This window comes from Psammomys obesus, unplaced genomic scaffold (assembly GCF_907164565.1).
Source record: "Psammomys obesus unplaced genomic scaffold, mPsaObe1.curated_primary_1811, whole genome shotgun sequence".
In the NCBI taxonomy this organism is placed as follows: Eukaryota; Metazoa; Chordata; class Mammalia; order Rodentia; family Muridae; genus Psammomys; species Psammomys obesus.
This window is the reverse complement of record NW_026590905.1, coordinates 696,951-713,172: the sequence shown is the minus strand read 5'-3', so window position 1 is coordinate 713,172 and position 16,222 is coordinate 696,951. Positions and strand designations below refer to the sequence as shown.

The 16,222-nt window shown below is 48.0% G+C and overlaps 1 protein-coding gene and 1 pseudogene across 6 annotated transcripts in view; one reads left to right on the top strand and one right to left on the bottom strand.

Annotated features, from left to right (window-relative positions):
* Positions 1-10,894, top strand: part of Cops7a (COP9 signalosome subunit 7A) — a 32,067-nt gene extending 21,173 nt beyond the window's left edge. The window contains exons 2-11 of one of the 6 annotated variants that reach the window (XM_055609479.1): positions 2,746-2,817; positions 3,645-3,963; positions 4,444-4,648; positions 6,712-6,787; positions 6,981-7,069; positions 8,040-8,242; positions 9,107-9,212; positions 9,371-9,522; positions 10,571-10,589; positions 10,623-10,894. In XM_055609479.1, coding sequence (XP_055465454.1) covers positions 4,487-4,648; positions 6,712-6,787; positions 6,981-7,069; positions 8,040-8,242; positions 9,107-9,212; positions 9,371-9,522; positions 10,571-10,589; positions 10,623-10,745 — 930 coding nt within the window. In that variant the 5' untranslated portion in view covers positions 2,746-2,817; positions 3,645-3,963; positions 4,444-4,486 and the 3' untranslated portion in view covers positions 10,746-10,894. The other 5 variants (XM_055609480.1, XM_055609481.1, XM_055609483.1 and 2 more) reach the window with 5 other exon arrangements.
* On the bottom strand, positions 5,158-5,257 carry LOC129678605 (U6 spliceosomal RNA; annotated as a pseudogene).
* Positions 10,895-16,222: the final 5,328 nt, after the last annotated feature.

Sequence of the window (16,222 nt, the reverse complement as noted above, 5' to 3'; positions counted from 1 at the left end):
TATCAAAATAGCTCTGTCTTCATAGAATAAGCATGCTATCTTTTCCCACTTTCTGGAAAATATTATATAAAATTTAAATGATTTTCACTCTTTATTAGTTGTTAGCCTAGCCTTTAATTGCTGAGCTAGCTCTTCAGCCCATGTACCCACATCTCCTGTATACTTTAAAAGCTTTGTGCAAACTTGACTTTATGGTTTTTGGTTTTTTCTAAGAAAGAGTCTTAAAATATAGCCCAGGCTGGCCTTGAACTTGTGATCTTATTTTAGCCTACCAACTCTTGGGACTATAGGCCCTATGCTATGCCACCATTCCTAGTTATAGTATCATTTTCTTTCTTTTTTTATTTATTTGTTTATTTTATTTATTTTTTTGAGACAGGGTTTCTCTTTGTACTCTGACTATCCTGAAACTTGTTTATCCTATAAATCCGGCTGGCCTCAAACTCACAGAAATCCACCTGCCTCTACCTCTGCAGTGCTGGGACTAAAGGAGGCCAGAGGAGGGCATCAAACCCCTCTGGAGCTGGTGTTTGACAGTTGAGTCATTATTCGCTGTGGACAGTAGCCAGGTTCTCTGCAAGAACAGCAAGTGCTCTTACCTACTAAGCCATCTCTCTAGCCCCTATGAGCCATTCTTTTTTTTTTTTAAGTTTTTTTTTATTTTTTAAATATTAGTCTATTAACTTTGTATCCTAGCTGTAGCCCACTCCCTCATTCCTTCCCAATCCCACCCTCCCCATTCTTTTTTTTTTTTCAATTGATTCATTATGTATTTAGTGTTTTGCTTAAATGTACTCCTGCATGCCAGAAGAGGGCATCAGATCTCACTATAGATGTTTGTGAGCCACTGTGTGGTTGCTGGGAATTGAACTCAGGACCTTTGGTAGAAGAGCCAGTGCTCTTAACCTCTGAGCTGTCTCTCCAGCCCCAAGATAGATTTATTTATTTATTATTTATACAATGTTCTGCCTGCATGTGTGTCAGCAAGCCAGAAGAGGGCGCCAGATATCATTATAGATGGTTGGGAGCCAACACGTGGTTGCTGCAGTGAGCCATTCTTAAAACTTCTCCTTTCACACCTTGCATCCAATCCACTAGCAAATATTGTTCACTCTATCTTTAAATTCAGAGCCCAGCTGCTTCTGCTTGGTCTAAATCAACGTCACTGTTCACCTGAATACTCATATAATAGTCTTTGATTGAACTTATTGCTTCTGTCTGCAAGCTCTTACTATAGTCGTTTTAAAAAAATGTTTATACCCAGGTGTGGTGTTGTACTTTAATTCCAACACTGGGGAGACAGAGGCGGGTAGATCTCTGTGAGTTAGATAGCCCACTCTACAGAGTTCCAGGATAGCCAGAACCATATAGTGAGATCCTGTCACAAAAAAATATTATGCTGATTACAATTCTTTGGCGGGGGGAGGTGTTGATCGACTTGACAAAAGCTAGTATGATCTGGACATAGGGAACTTCAATTGAGAAAATGACCTAATTATATTGTCTGCAAGTAAATCTGTGGTGTTTTCTTTCCAAAAACTTATGTGTTTGAGTTGTTTTGCCTGCATGTATGTACATGCACCACGGGCATGCCCGGTGCCACATGGCCCACTCAGTTCTCTGAAACCAGGTATGGATGGCTATGGGTGCTGGGAATCGAACCCAGGTCCTCTGCAAGAGCAACAAGTGTTCTTAAATGCTGAGTCGGCCCTCCAGCCCTAAGGTTATTTTCTTGGTTAGTGACTGTTGTGGGAGGCCCAGCCCACTGTGGGTGCTACAACTGCTGAGCAAGCCGTCTGGAAGGTATTTAATATGAGCCCCAGGGAGAAAGGTCAGTGAGCAGCATTCCTCAAGCCTGTGCTCAGTTCCTTCAGGACAGACTGATCAGGACATGTAAGCCAAATAAGAGCTTCCCTCAATCTTGTTAGGACCAGTGTTTTATCACGGCAAAAGAAGGCAAACTAGTGAGAGAACCAGGCTTGACACCCTCAAGTCACCAGGAACTAGTGACCCCCCCCCCCAAGTCATCAGTCCTAGGAACTAGGCCATAGAGTTCCCTACCCAAGGAAAAGCCTGAGGTAACCACAAGAATGGGAAGGTATCTTATCTCGGGGTGGGGCATCTGTGCTGGGCAGCCCACCAGAGAACATTGTAGCACAGAAAATACCTAACATTCCTGAGGTCTTTAGATACATCGCTCAATGTTTAGCTCTGTTAGTTAGCCAATCACTTTGTAACAAGCTTGCCCTTGCTGAATTGACATCCAGTCTTCCCGGTTCTTGTTCAAACCCCAATAAAAATCCTGCCCGTGCAGTTGCTGGGGCTCTCCTCTCCGATCCACTGCGTTGGTGACGGTGGAGAGGCCACCGAGCTTAAGCTCCTTGCTCTTGCATATGTGGTCTGGCTCCTGGTGGTCTTTGGAGACCTTGAGATCTGGGCCTAAATCTAGGACAGGTGATTTAAGGCAAAGCAAGACTAGATCTCAGATTACTTCTCATTTCTCCTTCCTTGTTACCTTCTTTTCTAATATTTTTCTCTCCTTCTCCCCAATACTCTGATCAACACATACCCCTTGGTGGCTTGGATTTCACTCTGTAGCCCAGATTGCCTTTGAACCTAAGATACTCCTGTCATAGCCTTCCAAGTGCTAGACTACAAGCATGAACCACCGTGCTGCACTGTCTCCAGAAAAGTGATGGGATCAGAATGACATGCACTTGTATCTTATATTCCTTTCTCTCACAGGTCTGTCTTACGATGCAAGGTCTTATGAATTTCAATTCTCCTGCCTCAGCCTCCTGCATGATGGGATTACAGGTATGCACCATACTTCTGGCTTTACCTTAACTTGCCCCTTGAAAGGTTTCTGTAAGGACTTTTTGTTTGTTTTATTTTGAGACACGGTCTACTGTCAGTTCTGGCTATCCTGGCATTCCCTAGGTAGAAGATGCTGGCTGATCCAACTCAGGAATCACCTGCCTTGCCTCCTAAGTGTTGAGATTAAAGGTGTGCACCGCCACCACCACCTCGGGACACAGGGTCTCTCACACTGTAGCCCAGGCTAACAATCCTCCTGCCTCAGCCTCCTGGCTTACAAGTGACCAGCTAAATCCGTTAATTTCAAATTGTCCTCATCTGCCTTCGTTCTACTTAATAGTTTTCTTCTGTTAACTGAGATTCACGTACTCAAAACATAACTCAACCACTACGTGCAGAAACCGTGGCCAAAAGTCTGGTCCCGTAGCACAGCTCTGAAAGTTCAACGGTAGAAAACTTAAGAAGTTTGACCAATACACTCGCCCCTTTATCACGTGGGGTTTTGTTCTGTTTCCTTTTGAGAAAGGTTCTCGCGTAGTCCTGACTGGCTTGGCACTTGCTATGTACCTGAGGCTGGTTTTGAACTCCTGATCCTCCCGCCTCTAACTCCAAGGCGCAAGGAGAGGAGGCTCCTTTACTTTTAAACTTCTCCTCTGCTCTTTAAAAAGATGAGTGGTTGAACTACCCAAATTATCTCTACCGCTAACTTCCCGTCACGTTTCCCTCCTCTCTCATTTCTCCGCACATTTTCTTTCTGTCTTCTCGCCTTCCACTAAAGCTCGTGTCGCCATAGCAATTCCGTGTCTCTTTCCCCTTCTCTCCTGCAGCTCCGGGCGACCCGGCTACCTAGGACCTCCTCCGAGCTGGGGTTTTCTCTGCACCCTGCATCCATCGCTCCTGCACCAATAAAGCTGTATCGACAGAGCGTGATACACGCCGTCCTCGGGCGTACAGCGGTCGGAAAACGGAAGCAGGCCACAGCCACCCGGAACCCGCCTCTCGAGAGCGGAAGTGCAGCCGAAAGCTGATCATAGAAGGGAGCGGCTAGAGCGGCCGGGCCGGGAGGTGGCAGGAAAGGCTGGGAGAGGCTGCCGGAGGTGACGGAGCGGCCGCCCCGCCCCGCGCGCTGGAAGACCCGGCTTCCAGGTAGCTGTCGGTCGCAGTCTGTCCCAGGGTACGACCCGGCCCTGGGCCCGGGCTGGCGCTCCCGGGGCTGCGTCTTTAAGGGAGGGGGTGGAGTCACGAGTGAGGTTCGTGGAGGTGAGGTCACGTGGTTGCGGGCACGTGCGGGACACGAGTTGAGAGCTGGGGGTGCGTCTGAGGGTGCGTCGTCGTTGGGCTGGACACCATGCGCCGCCGCTCCCCTCACCGCCTCCTCTGTCTTGGGGCTCAATGGGGTGCTCATGGTGGGGCTCTGGCCTAGGCCCCGGATTGGGGAAGAGAGTGGGCGTGGCGGCCAGGATGTGGGCGGCTTCAAGGAACCGGAGATCTGGTTTTTAGCCCTTTTGACCTGACTTCTCACTGCAGAAGTGGCCTAGTCCCTCCTGAGTGCAGTTCCCTGCCCCTGAGCTGACCATGGTGACAGGGTTCGGGGACCTTTAGTTTCACGTTCCTCTTTCCTTGCAGCTTCAAACAACTTGAGACCAGAGCCCAGCACCTCGGTGCAGCCATGAGTGCGGAGGTGAAGGTGACAGGGCAGAACCAGGAGCAATTTCTGCTCCTTGCCAAGTCGGCTAAGGGGGCAGCACTGGCCACACTCATCCACCAGGTGCTGGAGGCCCCTGGTGTCTACGTGTTTGGGGAGCTACTGGATATGCCCAATGTTAGAGAGGTGGGTTGCTTGCCTGTGTAGTCCACAGGTAACCTTGGAGCCGAAGTTTCCTCTAAGAACGGCTGGCCTCATTTTGTAATCAGTGTGACTCAGGTGAACAGAGTAATGATAGATAATTAACTGTCGACTTGAAAAAAAAGTGAGCAATCAAATAAAGGTCTTCATTTCTCTTTGAAGATAAGGGATCTGTAAACTTAGTGCTCCCTCTTGGCACAGACTTTTTGAGACAGGGTTTCGCTTTGTAGCCTTGGCTGCCCTAAACTAGTAGTAGTAGTCTTCGTCTGGGCTGCCTTTGAGCTTGTGCAATCCTTCTGCTTATGCGTTGGACAGCATTTTTCTTTTTTCTTTTTTTAATTTAAGAATATGGACAGGTGTGCTCTTTGGGGCACACCTTTAATCCCAGTGCTCAGGGAGGCAGAGGCAGGCAAATTGCTGTGAGTTCAAGGCTAGCCTGGTCTACAAAAGTCCAGGACAGCTAAGGCTACCCAGAGAAACCCTGTCTTGGAAAGAAGAATATGAAACGATTTTCAAATTTGCAGATCATTTTTGCTCAGGGACTGGGCTAATCTCTGTATTGTTCCAGTTTTAGTATGTGTGCAGCTGAAGCATGACTTTGTAATTTTTAAGCAAAAGAACGTGTCATTCAGTATACTGCTGTAAATTCCATCTTGTCCGCCAGTGTGATACCTCTTAGTTAATCATGTCACCAACACTTCAGAGGCAGGCAAATTGAGTTTGAGGCCAGCCTGGTCTACGGAGCAAGCTCCAGGACGGTCAGGGCTACACAGAAACCCTGTTTGGAAAACCAAAACAACAGCAACAAATCATGTCACCTTGATCAGGGAAACCTTATCAAGTTTCAGTTTTTCTCTTAAAAATGGTGATGAGAAACATTGCACAGCTCGGCTGATAGAGTGCTTGCCTAACATTCTGGAGGCCTTGGACTCCATTTCAGAACTTGGGGTGCTAAGGATCACAAATTTTAGACCAGCTTGGGCAATTTGGAGTCCATCTCAAAAAGGAATAGGGATGTAGCTCAGTGAAAGAGCCCTTGTCTCCAGTGTGAAAGGCTCTCAGTAGGTTCGAGACTCAACTGCAAAGAGGAAAAACCTAAAAAAGCACTTCCCCTCACAGTTCCTGAAGTAAAATTTCAAGAAAGTCTGAAATCTCCTAAAATATGGAAAGAGTGAGCATATTGAATTATGCTGTGTTACCTCCCCAAATGTCACACCTACTAATTCATTTAAGGTAGGTAGTGAAGACACTGCCTTTTCCCAGAGATAAGGCACACTGCTATGAACACAGCAAAGAGAACCATTCACAGGAATGACTGAGTCCAGGGCATAAAGTGGAGCGCAAATGGATTGCCAGTACCCTGGTGCCAGCCTGTGTCACGAGAGGCTGACGGCACTGTGTGGGTAAACTGAGTCAACTGTTGGAAAGGCTGTGGTTGAACCAGAAGATGCGGTTTTTTGGGGTTGCTTTTCAACAGAAAACTGGCTTTCTTTTTTCCCCACAGTGAACTAAAGCATATCCTTAAGACAAAGTAGAAGAAGCATCTCCAGCTTAAAGTCCAGTTAAAGAGATGAGGAAAATGGATGAAAATGTATGTCAGTCATTTAGGAAGAATTTACTCTGAGGGCCATAGCTCTGTTGGGTCCTTACGGTCTAGTGAATGCTGGGTCTATAGCCTTGTTAAAAGATATTGTGAGGTGAGAGTCTGCAGAGGTGACATACTAGGATGAGTGGGCAGTGATAGGACAGGAGATGCTAGTAGATGACTCAAGACCACCTTACTGTATGTTCTGAAGCAGGGGACACAAACTATACCCACAACGGCCAAAACAACATGATTGACAATGTCTGATGTGTGTGTGATTCTCTGAACACTGAATGTTTTCAACCCTGATTCAGAGTAGGAGTTAGATGCATAGCATAGCAAAGGGCTAGAGACAGAAATGAGCCCTTGATAGGCCAGGATAGATACTATTGGGAAGGATGGGGTCAGAGAGTTGAGTTCAAAACAGGTCCTTCCTGTCACTTCTTCCTGTATGTTCTTGCAGTTGGCAGAAAGTGACTTCGCCTCCACCTTCCGGCTGCTCACCGTGTTTGCCTACGGGACCTATGCTGACTACTTAGGTAAATAGGAGCCAGAGCTGTGGAGTTACGGAGACAGGAGAAGGGTAGCTTCTAAAGAAACGTGGAAGAAATTCCTGGCATGCCCTACTTAGATGCCATAAGTGAACCTGGGCAATGTAAGACCATATTGGTGCAGAAAACTTGTAGCAAACTGCTACATGTAAGATTCCTGGCCTTCTTTCCCTTTTCCTAGCTGAAGCCAGGAATCTTCCCCCACTTACTGAGGCTCAGAAGAATAAGCTTCGACATCTGTCAGTTGTTACTCTGGCTGCCAAAGTCAAGGTAAGTGACAGTCCTGCCGCCTACCAGTCCAAAGCCAGAGACATCCTGTTGTACGTCCCTGGGAGTGTGCCCCAGGAGGGCCATTGACCTCGCCCTGTCTAGGTTTGAACTGAAACACCCATTACTGCAGTCATTGGGGCCGATAGTCTATCAGTTTGAACTTAAGTTCTAAGTCATTGTGTCTTGTATGTGGAGTCAAAATAGCCCGTAGGAGACTGATCCTGTCTCATTCACCATACAGAGTTTCAGGCCAGCAAAACCTCAGGGCTAGAACTGGGGTTCTGCTCCTGTAAAGCCAGTGTTGGGTTCTATTGGCTGGAGTAAGATGTGTGTGCCTGTGACATTACATCATTCCCCAGTTGTTAACTAGAATTGAGTCCTGGTGGGTTTTGCTGGAATCAGGCTTGTGGCTGTGGATTCCTCAAAGGTAATGCCAGTTATAATGTGGCTGAATCTAAGTGTTAAACAGTAACTCCAGACTCCTCCTACAATCCCCTGATGTTAAGCTGATCTAGAAAAATAGCCTTAGCTATGGCCAAAGAAATGGCACCAGGAAGATGTCACCGCCCTTTCACTATGCTTTAGGGAGTGAGGCATAGTAGAACATCTGTCTGTCAAGTGTGTTAGGATTGTCTTTCTTGAGACTTTGAAGTCAGAGGCAGAAGGATTAATGTAAGATCAAGTCTAGCCTTTACTATATACTGAGTTCCAAGCCAGCCTGGGCTATAGAATGAGACCCTGTGTCAAAATACCATAAAATGAAAGAAAGAAAAAAAAATTTGTCCTTTGATGATGATGTTTTTGGGGTGGTAATAGGTTTTGCTTTAGAACCAACATTTTCCAGGAAATGGTTTAGGGATAGGCATGGAGAAATGTGGACCTGGGCAGTGGGGAAAAGAGGGAAGAGGATTCTGGAAAGCCGTTCTCTGCTTTTGAACCCCACACATCCTGGTCTGACCCCTGGACCCAGTGTATCCCATATGCAGTGCTGCTGGAGGCCCTTGCCCTTCGTAACGTGCGCCAGCTGGAAGACCTTGTGATAGAGGCTGTGTATGCCGATGTCCTGCGCGGCTCCCTGGACCAGCGCAATCAGCGGCTAGAGGTTGACTACAGCATTGGGCGGGACATCCAGCGCCAGGACCTCAGTGCCATTGCCCGAACCCTGCAGGAGTGGTGAGAACTTGTCAGGCCTTGACCCCTCCTGCCTCATTCAGACAGGAGAGAGCAAGGCTGGGTTAGCCCAAAAGGAAAGAAAGACCAGTGCTTTCCTCCAAAGACTTCTAAGGAAACAGGCCGGAAGGGGCCCTGGGTGCTAAGAGTCTGGGTTATTGGAGCAGCAATTGGGGAAAGGAATGGGGTTCTTAATGGGAAGCTGGTCACTGTCATAGGCTGAATTTAGTACAATGGCACATAGCACTTATGGGCCATGGGTCTCTTTTTCCTTTTCCTCTTTGTATCCCTGTCTAACTTTATTGTGATCTCACTGTGTATCCCAGGCTGGCCTTGAACTCAAAATAGTTGTTCCTCTGCTCCCCAGTACTCATACTAAGGTGTGCAGCGCCACTGCAGAGCGCCATCCGTGCACCACAGCACGCCTCCATGCACGCGCTGCTCCATGCCATGCCTGGCACTCCTAACCTGTTTCTGTTCCTACTCTCATCTTGTTGTTCTAACTTATTTTTATTATTTTTAGTTGTGTGTGGTGGAGGGGTGGGTATGCAGGTGATGGGGGTGCTCACGGGGGCCAGAGGTGGCAGATCCCCTGGAGCCACCTGATGTGGGTGCTGGGAGTCAAACTCGGTTCTCTGCAAAGCAGTACATGTTGTTGAGCCCTGAGCCGTTTCTTCAGCACATCCCCGCCCACCTTGTATCGATCACTCCACCTGCCCCGGGGTGATTGCCGACGAATGCTGCTGTAGCTGGCTCCCAGGCGCCCTGCTGAGGGTTCCCGGCTCAGGCAAGGGTTTTCAGGCCAGCTTGAGTCTTCGATCACAGCCTCTTTCTGCTGACACCCTTCGTCTGCCCTGATTCCCACAGGTGTGTAGGCTGTGAGGTTGTGCTGTCAGGCATTGAGGAGCAAGTCAGCCGTGCCAACCAGCACAAGGAGCAGCAGCTGGGCCTGAAGCAGCAGATCGAGAGTGAGGTAAGCAGGCAGGAAGAAGGGTGAACTACAGCTCCCCAGCCTGGGCACCTGGCCTGTGCACAGGGCTGGGATGTGGCTGAGGTCGACAGATAAAATAATCAGGGCCTGTCAGGTTCTGGAGCCTCCTTGGCTATCCCCTATTCCTTTCATCCTGATAGGTTGCCAACCTTAAAAAAACCATTAAAGTTACAACAGCAGCAGCTGCCGCAGCCACTTCTCAAGACCCTGAGCAGCACTTGACAGAACTAAGAGAACCAGCCCCTGGCACCAACCAGCGCCAGCCCAGCAAGAAAGCCTCAAAGGGCAAGGGGTGAGACCATGAGGGAGCTGCTTGTTTCTGGGTACCCCACTTTTATCTCAGGAACCTGGCTGCTCCACTTGCTTAAGTTGTTTGCATGGGGTTGGGAGTGGGGTTGTCCTCCAGGAATTAGGGGAACCTTTGCATCCTCTCTCTCTCTCTTCCCCTTGCCAGACTCCGAGGGAGCGCCAAGATTTGGTCCAAGTCGAACTGAAAGGACTTGTTTCTTCCCTGGGAATGTGGGGTCCCAGCTGCCTACCTGCCTACCCCTTAGGAGTCCTCAGAGAGCCTTCCTGTGCCCCTGGCCAGCTGATAATCCTAGTCCATGACTTTTCATCTCCTCCACCCCCAAGCATAAGCCACACCTCCTAAGGGAGGAGGCCAGCACAGGTCACGCTATGTTGGTACTGTGTATGTGTTCCATTGCCTCTCTCCCTGTCCTGCCTGCTCTCACCCTTCTTCACTCAGCACTGTTCCTGCCCATTACCCTGTCACTGAGCAGGTTGGCAGGCCTATGGAGGGTGCTGTCTCTTCACCACCCACAGAGGTGTTCTCTACCACGCCTACCCCTGCATGCCTAATCTGCAGTTCCTCCTCGCTCCCCTTGCCTATTGGGCTGCATCTGAAAAGCCATGGGGAAGGGCAGCTCCACTTTCATCCCAGCCTTAGATTCTGGAGCCAGTCTACCATTCTGGGAATCGCTGGACATTGTCATCCCAGAATCCCATCACACTACAGCTGTTTCTTGTCCTCCCTTATCTCTTTGGGCCTGGGAATACTGCTTCAGTGACCCCAGAGCCTGAGAACAGCTATTTTTGAGATGTTAAGAAATGGTTCTTTGTTAGCTAATCATTTTAGGAAGCCAATGGAAATCCTGGAAGGATTTATATCTCCTCCTGTGGCTTTGGTGGGGAAGGAAATATAGATTGTATATTAAAAAAAAAAAAAAGTATATATGAATAGGTCTATATATAACATGACACAGAAATAAATCTATGCGAAATCTATGTACAAAAATGCCAGGAACTGGGCCTCTTCTGTCTTTGATGTTTGTTAACAGGGAGAAGATAAACCCCCAGTCCACTCAACAGCCAAGTGCTGGAAAGTGAAAAGAACCAGACACTGTTGCAGACTCTTGGCTAACAGCCAGGAGGCCTAGACCCTGGACAGATTGCTCCATACCTCAGCCCATGTTGAGAAGTAATGGGCACCTACTGAGCGCCACCATGTCCTAACAGTGGAGATGCAGACTGGCCGTCCCTGTCCCTGCTCAAGGACCTGCAGTGCAGTCTGCTTCCTCTCACCTCACAGAATCACAAGGGGACGTGTTGGTAGTGAACTTGAATTTCCACAGTGAAAGCACATAAAACTATTAGATTTGTTAGTCTCTGTCCCTTTTGTCCACATTAGTTTCCCAAGAAGTGTGTAGGCCTGAGGTTGGCCTGAACACTGCTCGCTTCCTCAAGGTGGGGAGTGCTACTGTGAGGTGTGAAGCGCTGTCTTGAGGGGCCTGCTGGGTCTGCTGTGGCCTGGGCCTGTGCTGTTCTCTAGCGAGGATTTAGGACAAATTCCCTTTATCTCCCCACCCCCTTTTTTTTTTTTTTATCTTTTTTGAGACGGTCTCTCTGTGTAGTTGTGGCTGTCCTGGAACTCACTAGATAGACCAGGCTAACCTCAACTCAGAGATCCACCTGCCTCTGCCTCCAGAGTGCTGGGATTGAAGACATGCACTGCCATGCCTGGCTTTAGACAAGTTACTTTTAACTGCTCCTAAAACTAGCAGTCATTGGACCAGAAAGTTGGGGTAGTCCGCTGTTTTAATTTGTTTGTTTTGGGGTAGTTATTACTGTTTTGAGACAGCCTCATGTGTTCCAGGCTGGCCTTGAACATACTGTGTAGTCAAGGGTGACCTTGAATTTTGGATCCTCCTGTCTCCAGCAGAATGCTGGGATTGCAGGTGTGCACCACTCAACCAGATTTAGTTGACAGTCTTGGTCTCTCAGCTTCTCTAGATAAGCTGATTGTTTCTCTTGCCTCTGAAAGAAACATTTTTGTCCCACACCCTCCAGTGTGTAAAGAAGTGCCAGTTTCTGGTGTTTTGAGCCAGCCCTCTGACCCCTACCCATGCCTCAGTTCCTCCCTTGAACTTGATTTCAGATTACTACTTCTATGTTGAACAGCTCTAAAATCTCAAATTGGGTTTGAACTGCCGGCTTCATTCCCGAGGAAGAGGGGTCATCTATATCGCTCAGGACACTACTGCAGTGTGGCGTTGATGCATCAAGAGACTTCCTGCTGGGCAGAGCACAGGGAAAGGGAGAATTGTTGCTGGGGAAATAGTGAGGGCTCCGTTGTTTTTTGTTTCTGTTTGATTTTGATATTTCAAGACAAGGTGTAGCCCTGTGTAGGGGACTGTCTTTAAAACTCTTGTGTAGACCAGACTGGCCTCCAACTCTCAAGGAGATGCTTGCCTCTGCTTCCCAAGTGTTTGAGTTAAAGGCATGGCACAGTCCTGTTGAGGGCTCAGTTTTTAAGCATGAAATTTGTTCAGAGGTTGGGGATTCTATGTCCTCTAAACAAGAGCCCTACCACCGACATGCGTGCTCGTATGTGCTGACCCCTCCTGTGTTGCAGTTGTAAATGTCCAGCCCTAAATCATCATGAAAGCCCAGTGTTCACACACATGAAATGTGACAAGTGATTAAGCCAGGGTCTGGAGGGACACATGGCTCAGTGGATCACGTTTGCTGTGCAAGCTCGAAGGCCTGAGTTGAGAACCCCAGAGTGCACTGTAGATTGTGGTAGGCTGTGGCTGTAATCCCAGTGCTTCCAGGAGAGGGGAAGTGGAGGCGTGCCTGCAAGCTCCTAGGCCAGCTAACAGGGCTTACACCATGGGGAAGGAGGGAGTGTGGTGACGGAGACCCTCCTTCAAACAAGGTGGACGGTGAGGGCTGGCCCCGAAGGCCCTCTGACCTCCCAGACCACATGGAAAGACTTAAAAAGGTTAAACCAGTCAGAGTCAGTGGCACATCCTTCCAGCCTGGCAGGCTGAAACAGAAGGCTCTGAAGTTCAAGGCTGGGGGGAGATACATATTAAGGTCCTCTCAAACAGACAACACAATGGAGCGGATTGGTGGCGTCTTTACCTACTGCTCATAAGACCGTGGCTGTTCCGTAATACCATCACCCTAGGTAATGAGTACCTACCCCCTTGAGCTGGCAAAGAAGGCTCAATGCTTGACTCCAGGTCCAACAAAACCATGAGTGTGATCCCTGAGCCCCACATGGAGTGATAGAAGTACTAACTCCCACAGGTTGTCCCCGGATTTATGTGTGTGTTGCATAAATATTTAAAAACAAGTTCTGAAAACAGAATAGCCAATGGGTACACACAGATTAGAGTATGTCTACTCAGGTGTTTTTTTTTTTTTTTCCTTTGGCTTGCTATGTTTGTATTTTAACGTGTATGCCTATGTCTGTGCACCACATGTGTGCCTGGATGGTGCCGGCAGAGGCCAGAAGTGAGCATTGGATCCCCTGAAATGGAGCAACAGAAGGTTGTGAGCCAATATATGGGTGCTGGGAATCAAACCCAGGCCTGTGTAAGAGCGGCCTGTGCTCTCTGGAGTTGTCTCTGCAGACCCTAAAAATCTTTTGAGATTTTTAAAATAAAATAGAGATGCGCTTACAAAGCAGTTGGTTGCCATAGGTTTTTGTCTGTTTGTTTGAATCCTTAGTTTTGGTTTTACTCTGTTGAGATTGCTCTCCTCCCTACCCATTCCCTGCTTTTAAGTTTCTTTTGGGTTTTAGAGTCAGCTTTCTTATAGCCCAGGCTGGCCTAGAATGTCTGTGAAGCTGAAGGTGACCATGAATTCCTGATTTTCTTGCTTCTGCTTCTAAGTGCTGGAATTATAAGCATGGACCATCAGACATACCTGCAGCTGGTATTTTGTAGAATTTTTGGTTTTGCCTTTTGAAACAGGATCTTGCTATATTACAGAGACTGACCTGGAACTTTGTATCTAGTATTTTATAAAATACTAGATAGAGATCAGAAATTCCCAGGGGCTGAGGAGATGGTTTCAGTGGTAGAGAGTACACACTACTCTTGCAAAAGAAAAATGAAACAAAACAAAACAAACAACAACAAAAAACGTTGACACTCAGGAGGCAGAGCAGGTGGATCTCTGTGAGTTCAAGGCCGGCCAAGTCTACAAAGCAAGTCCAGGACAGCCAAGGCCACACAGAGAAACCCTGTCTGGAAAAACAAAAAGACCCAAGTTGGATTCCCACTTCCCACTAGATGGCTTACAAGCGCCTGTAACTTCAGCTCGCTGAGGACCTGATGGTTGGTACTTGCATTGACTAAAGCCCACACAGATGCACACATATCCACAATGATAACAATGCAAGAAAATCTGCTGAAGCCCACACATGAAAAGATTACTAAAACTCATAACTGCAGGGAAATTTTCTTCTGCTTAGGCGAGTAGTCTAACAAGTGGGCAGGACAGAGTTTAGGGCTATAGAAAGCAACAAGCCAGCCTGACCTTAGAGGCCCAAGGCAGCGTGTTCGCTAGGCATGGTGGTGTGTGCCTGCAATCCTGGCACTTACAACACTGAGTAGAATTGCTGCAAGTTTGAAGCCAGCCTGGGGTACATGGCACCAGGCTCCCCAGGTCTATAAGCAAGGCCCTGTCACAAAACAAAATTCCTCAGTGTATTGTCTTTGGTTGTATGGTAAGAAACTGAGCTGAATCCTCAGGGGTTTCTCACAAGGCTACAATTAAGGTGTGAGCTAGTGGGCTGTGAGTGTGACTCAGTGATGGAGCACTTGCCTGTCATACCTCTCCAGTACCATAAAAGGGAAATGTGTTAAACGAGGCCAGGGTTCCCTCAAGGCTCAAATGTGGCAGATTTGCCTCTAGACTCAATGGTGACCAGTGGTCAGTGACCACTCAGGTAGTCCTCACCATCATGGCGAGAACCAGAAAGACTACACCAGCAAGATGAAGTCACAGTGAGCGATAGCCCATCATTTCCACCACTGGGCAATCCAGTCTGTGCTCAAGAAGGCAGGACATTTTTATACAGGATGAGCCTGGCAGAAAGTAGGGAGCATTGGTAGCCATGATGAAAACTGCTCACCAATGGCAGTATTTCTGTGGACCGCCCCCATCAAAATCCCTATGTAAGGAAGGCATGGTGGTGCACACCTTTAATCCCAGCACCTGAGGGGCAGAGGAAGGTGGCTCTCTGAGTTTGAGGCCAGCCTGGTCTACAGAGTGAGTTCCAGGACAGCCAGGCTACACAGAGAAACCCTGTGTGTGTTGGGGGAGGGATCTCCCCTAGCTCCCCACAAAAAAATCTCTGTGCCAGTCCCATCAAATTAGTATGTGTATGTTTTCAAAGGCACTTTGAAATGGCTTAGAAATGATGGGTAAACCTCCCTCAAGTTGTCCTCTGACTTCCATCAGCTCAGAGCACATGGCACACACACGCCCACACACGTCCACATGCACACTAAATGTGTAAGAATCTCCAGAATGTGTTTTCTCCGCCGTCCCTGGCTCTCAGTTCTAAGCGCTGAAGTGCTGGGTATGAAGCACTCTTGCCCAGATTAACAACAACATGGAACTGAGGGCTGATACTTTAGGGCTCTGGAGAGCGGGGAAAGGCTGGGCCACCATCAGGGAAGGATGAGCAAAGGTGAAGATGAGTACAGGGCAAGTGAGCAGGACAGGACTTGTCTTCTTGTGGTGTTAAGTGTGTGGTTATAAGAAGGCTTACGTGCTAAGAAGTCTTGGATGAGCTAAAATGTGGTTGACCAGGAAGCCACATCTTACCTGAGGTAAAAGGAAAAAAAAAAAAAGGATATGACTTTTAATAGAGGCTGAATAGGCGACGTTAACTGTCAACCCACTGCTCCTCTAAATATGAAATATGTGGGTTTGGATACACAGCCCTATCCAGTCGTTTGTGTTTGTTTGGTTTTGTTTTTGTTTTGTTTTTGTCATTCAGTTGGTGAAAATATATTGACTGACAAGCCTGAAATACAAAACATGTTTGTGTTGCGTATTCTGGGCATTGGAATCTGGGGTGACTGTTCGTCTTTTGCCTGAATCTATTTTCTGGGGCTGGAGAGATGACTTGGTGGTGAAGAGCACTTGTTGCTTTTGCAGAGGACCCAGTTTGGTTCCCAGCATCCATGTGGCCTCTAACAACCACCCGTGCAGCCAATGTCCTCTTCTGCATGCACATGGCACACAGACATACACGCAAGCAAGACACCCTTAGACATAGTAATTCATCTTTAAGGTGGGGGGGGCTGCCAACAGGCATGTCACTCTGCAGTTCTACAGCCCCCGTTATCAGACTTAGCAGCCCTGGCTGTGCCGCAGCAAGCCAGGCTCAGCAGCATGCTCCACAAGCTAGAGCCAAGGTAATAGTTGGAAAAGAGAAAAAAACGACACTCAGTGTGGCCACTTTGGGAAGAGGGACAAAGAGGGACAAAGAGATCCAGTAGCCGCTGCCCTCCCCAGTCCATCTTTGATGTCTTGAAGTGAGGTTAAGGTTTTGGTTTTTGTTTTTGTTTTTTGTTTGGTTTTTGGTTTTTTGAGACAGGTTTTCTCTGCATAGCTTTGGCTGTCCTGGAGCTCACTCTATAGACCAGGCTGGCCTCGAACTCCCAGAGATCTGCCTGCCTCTGCCT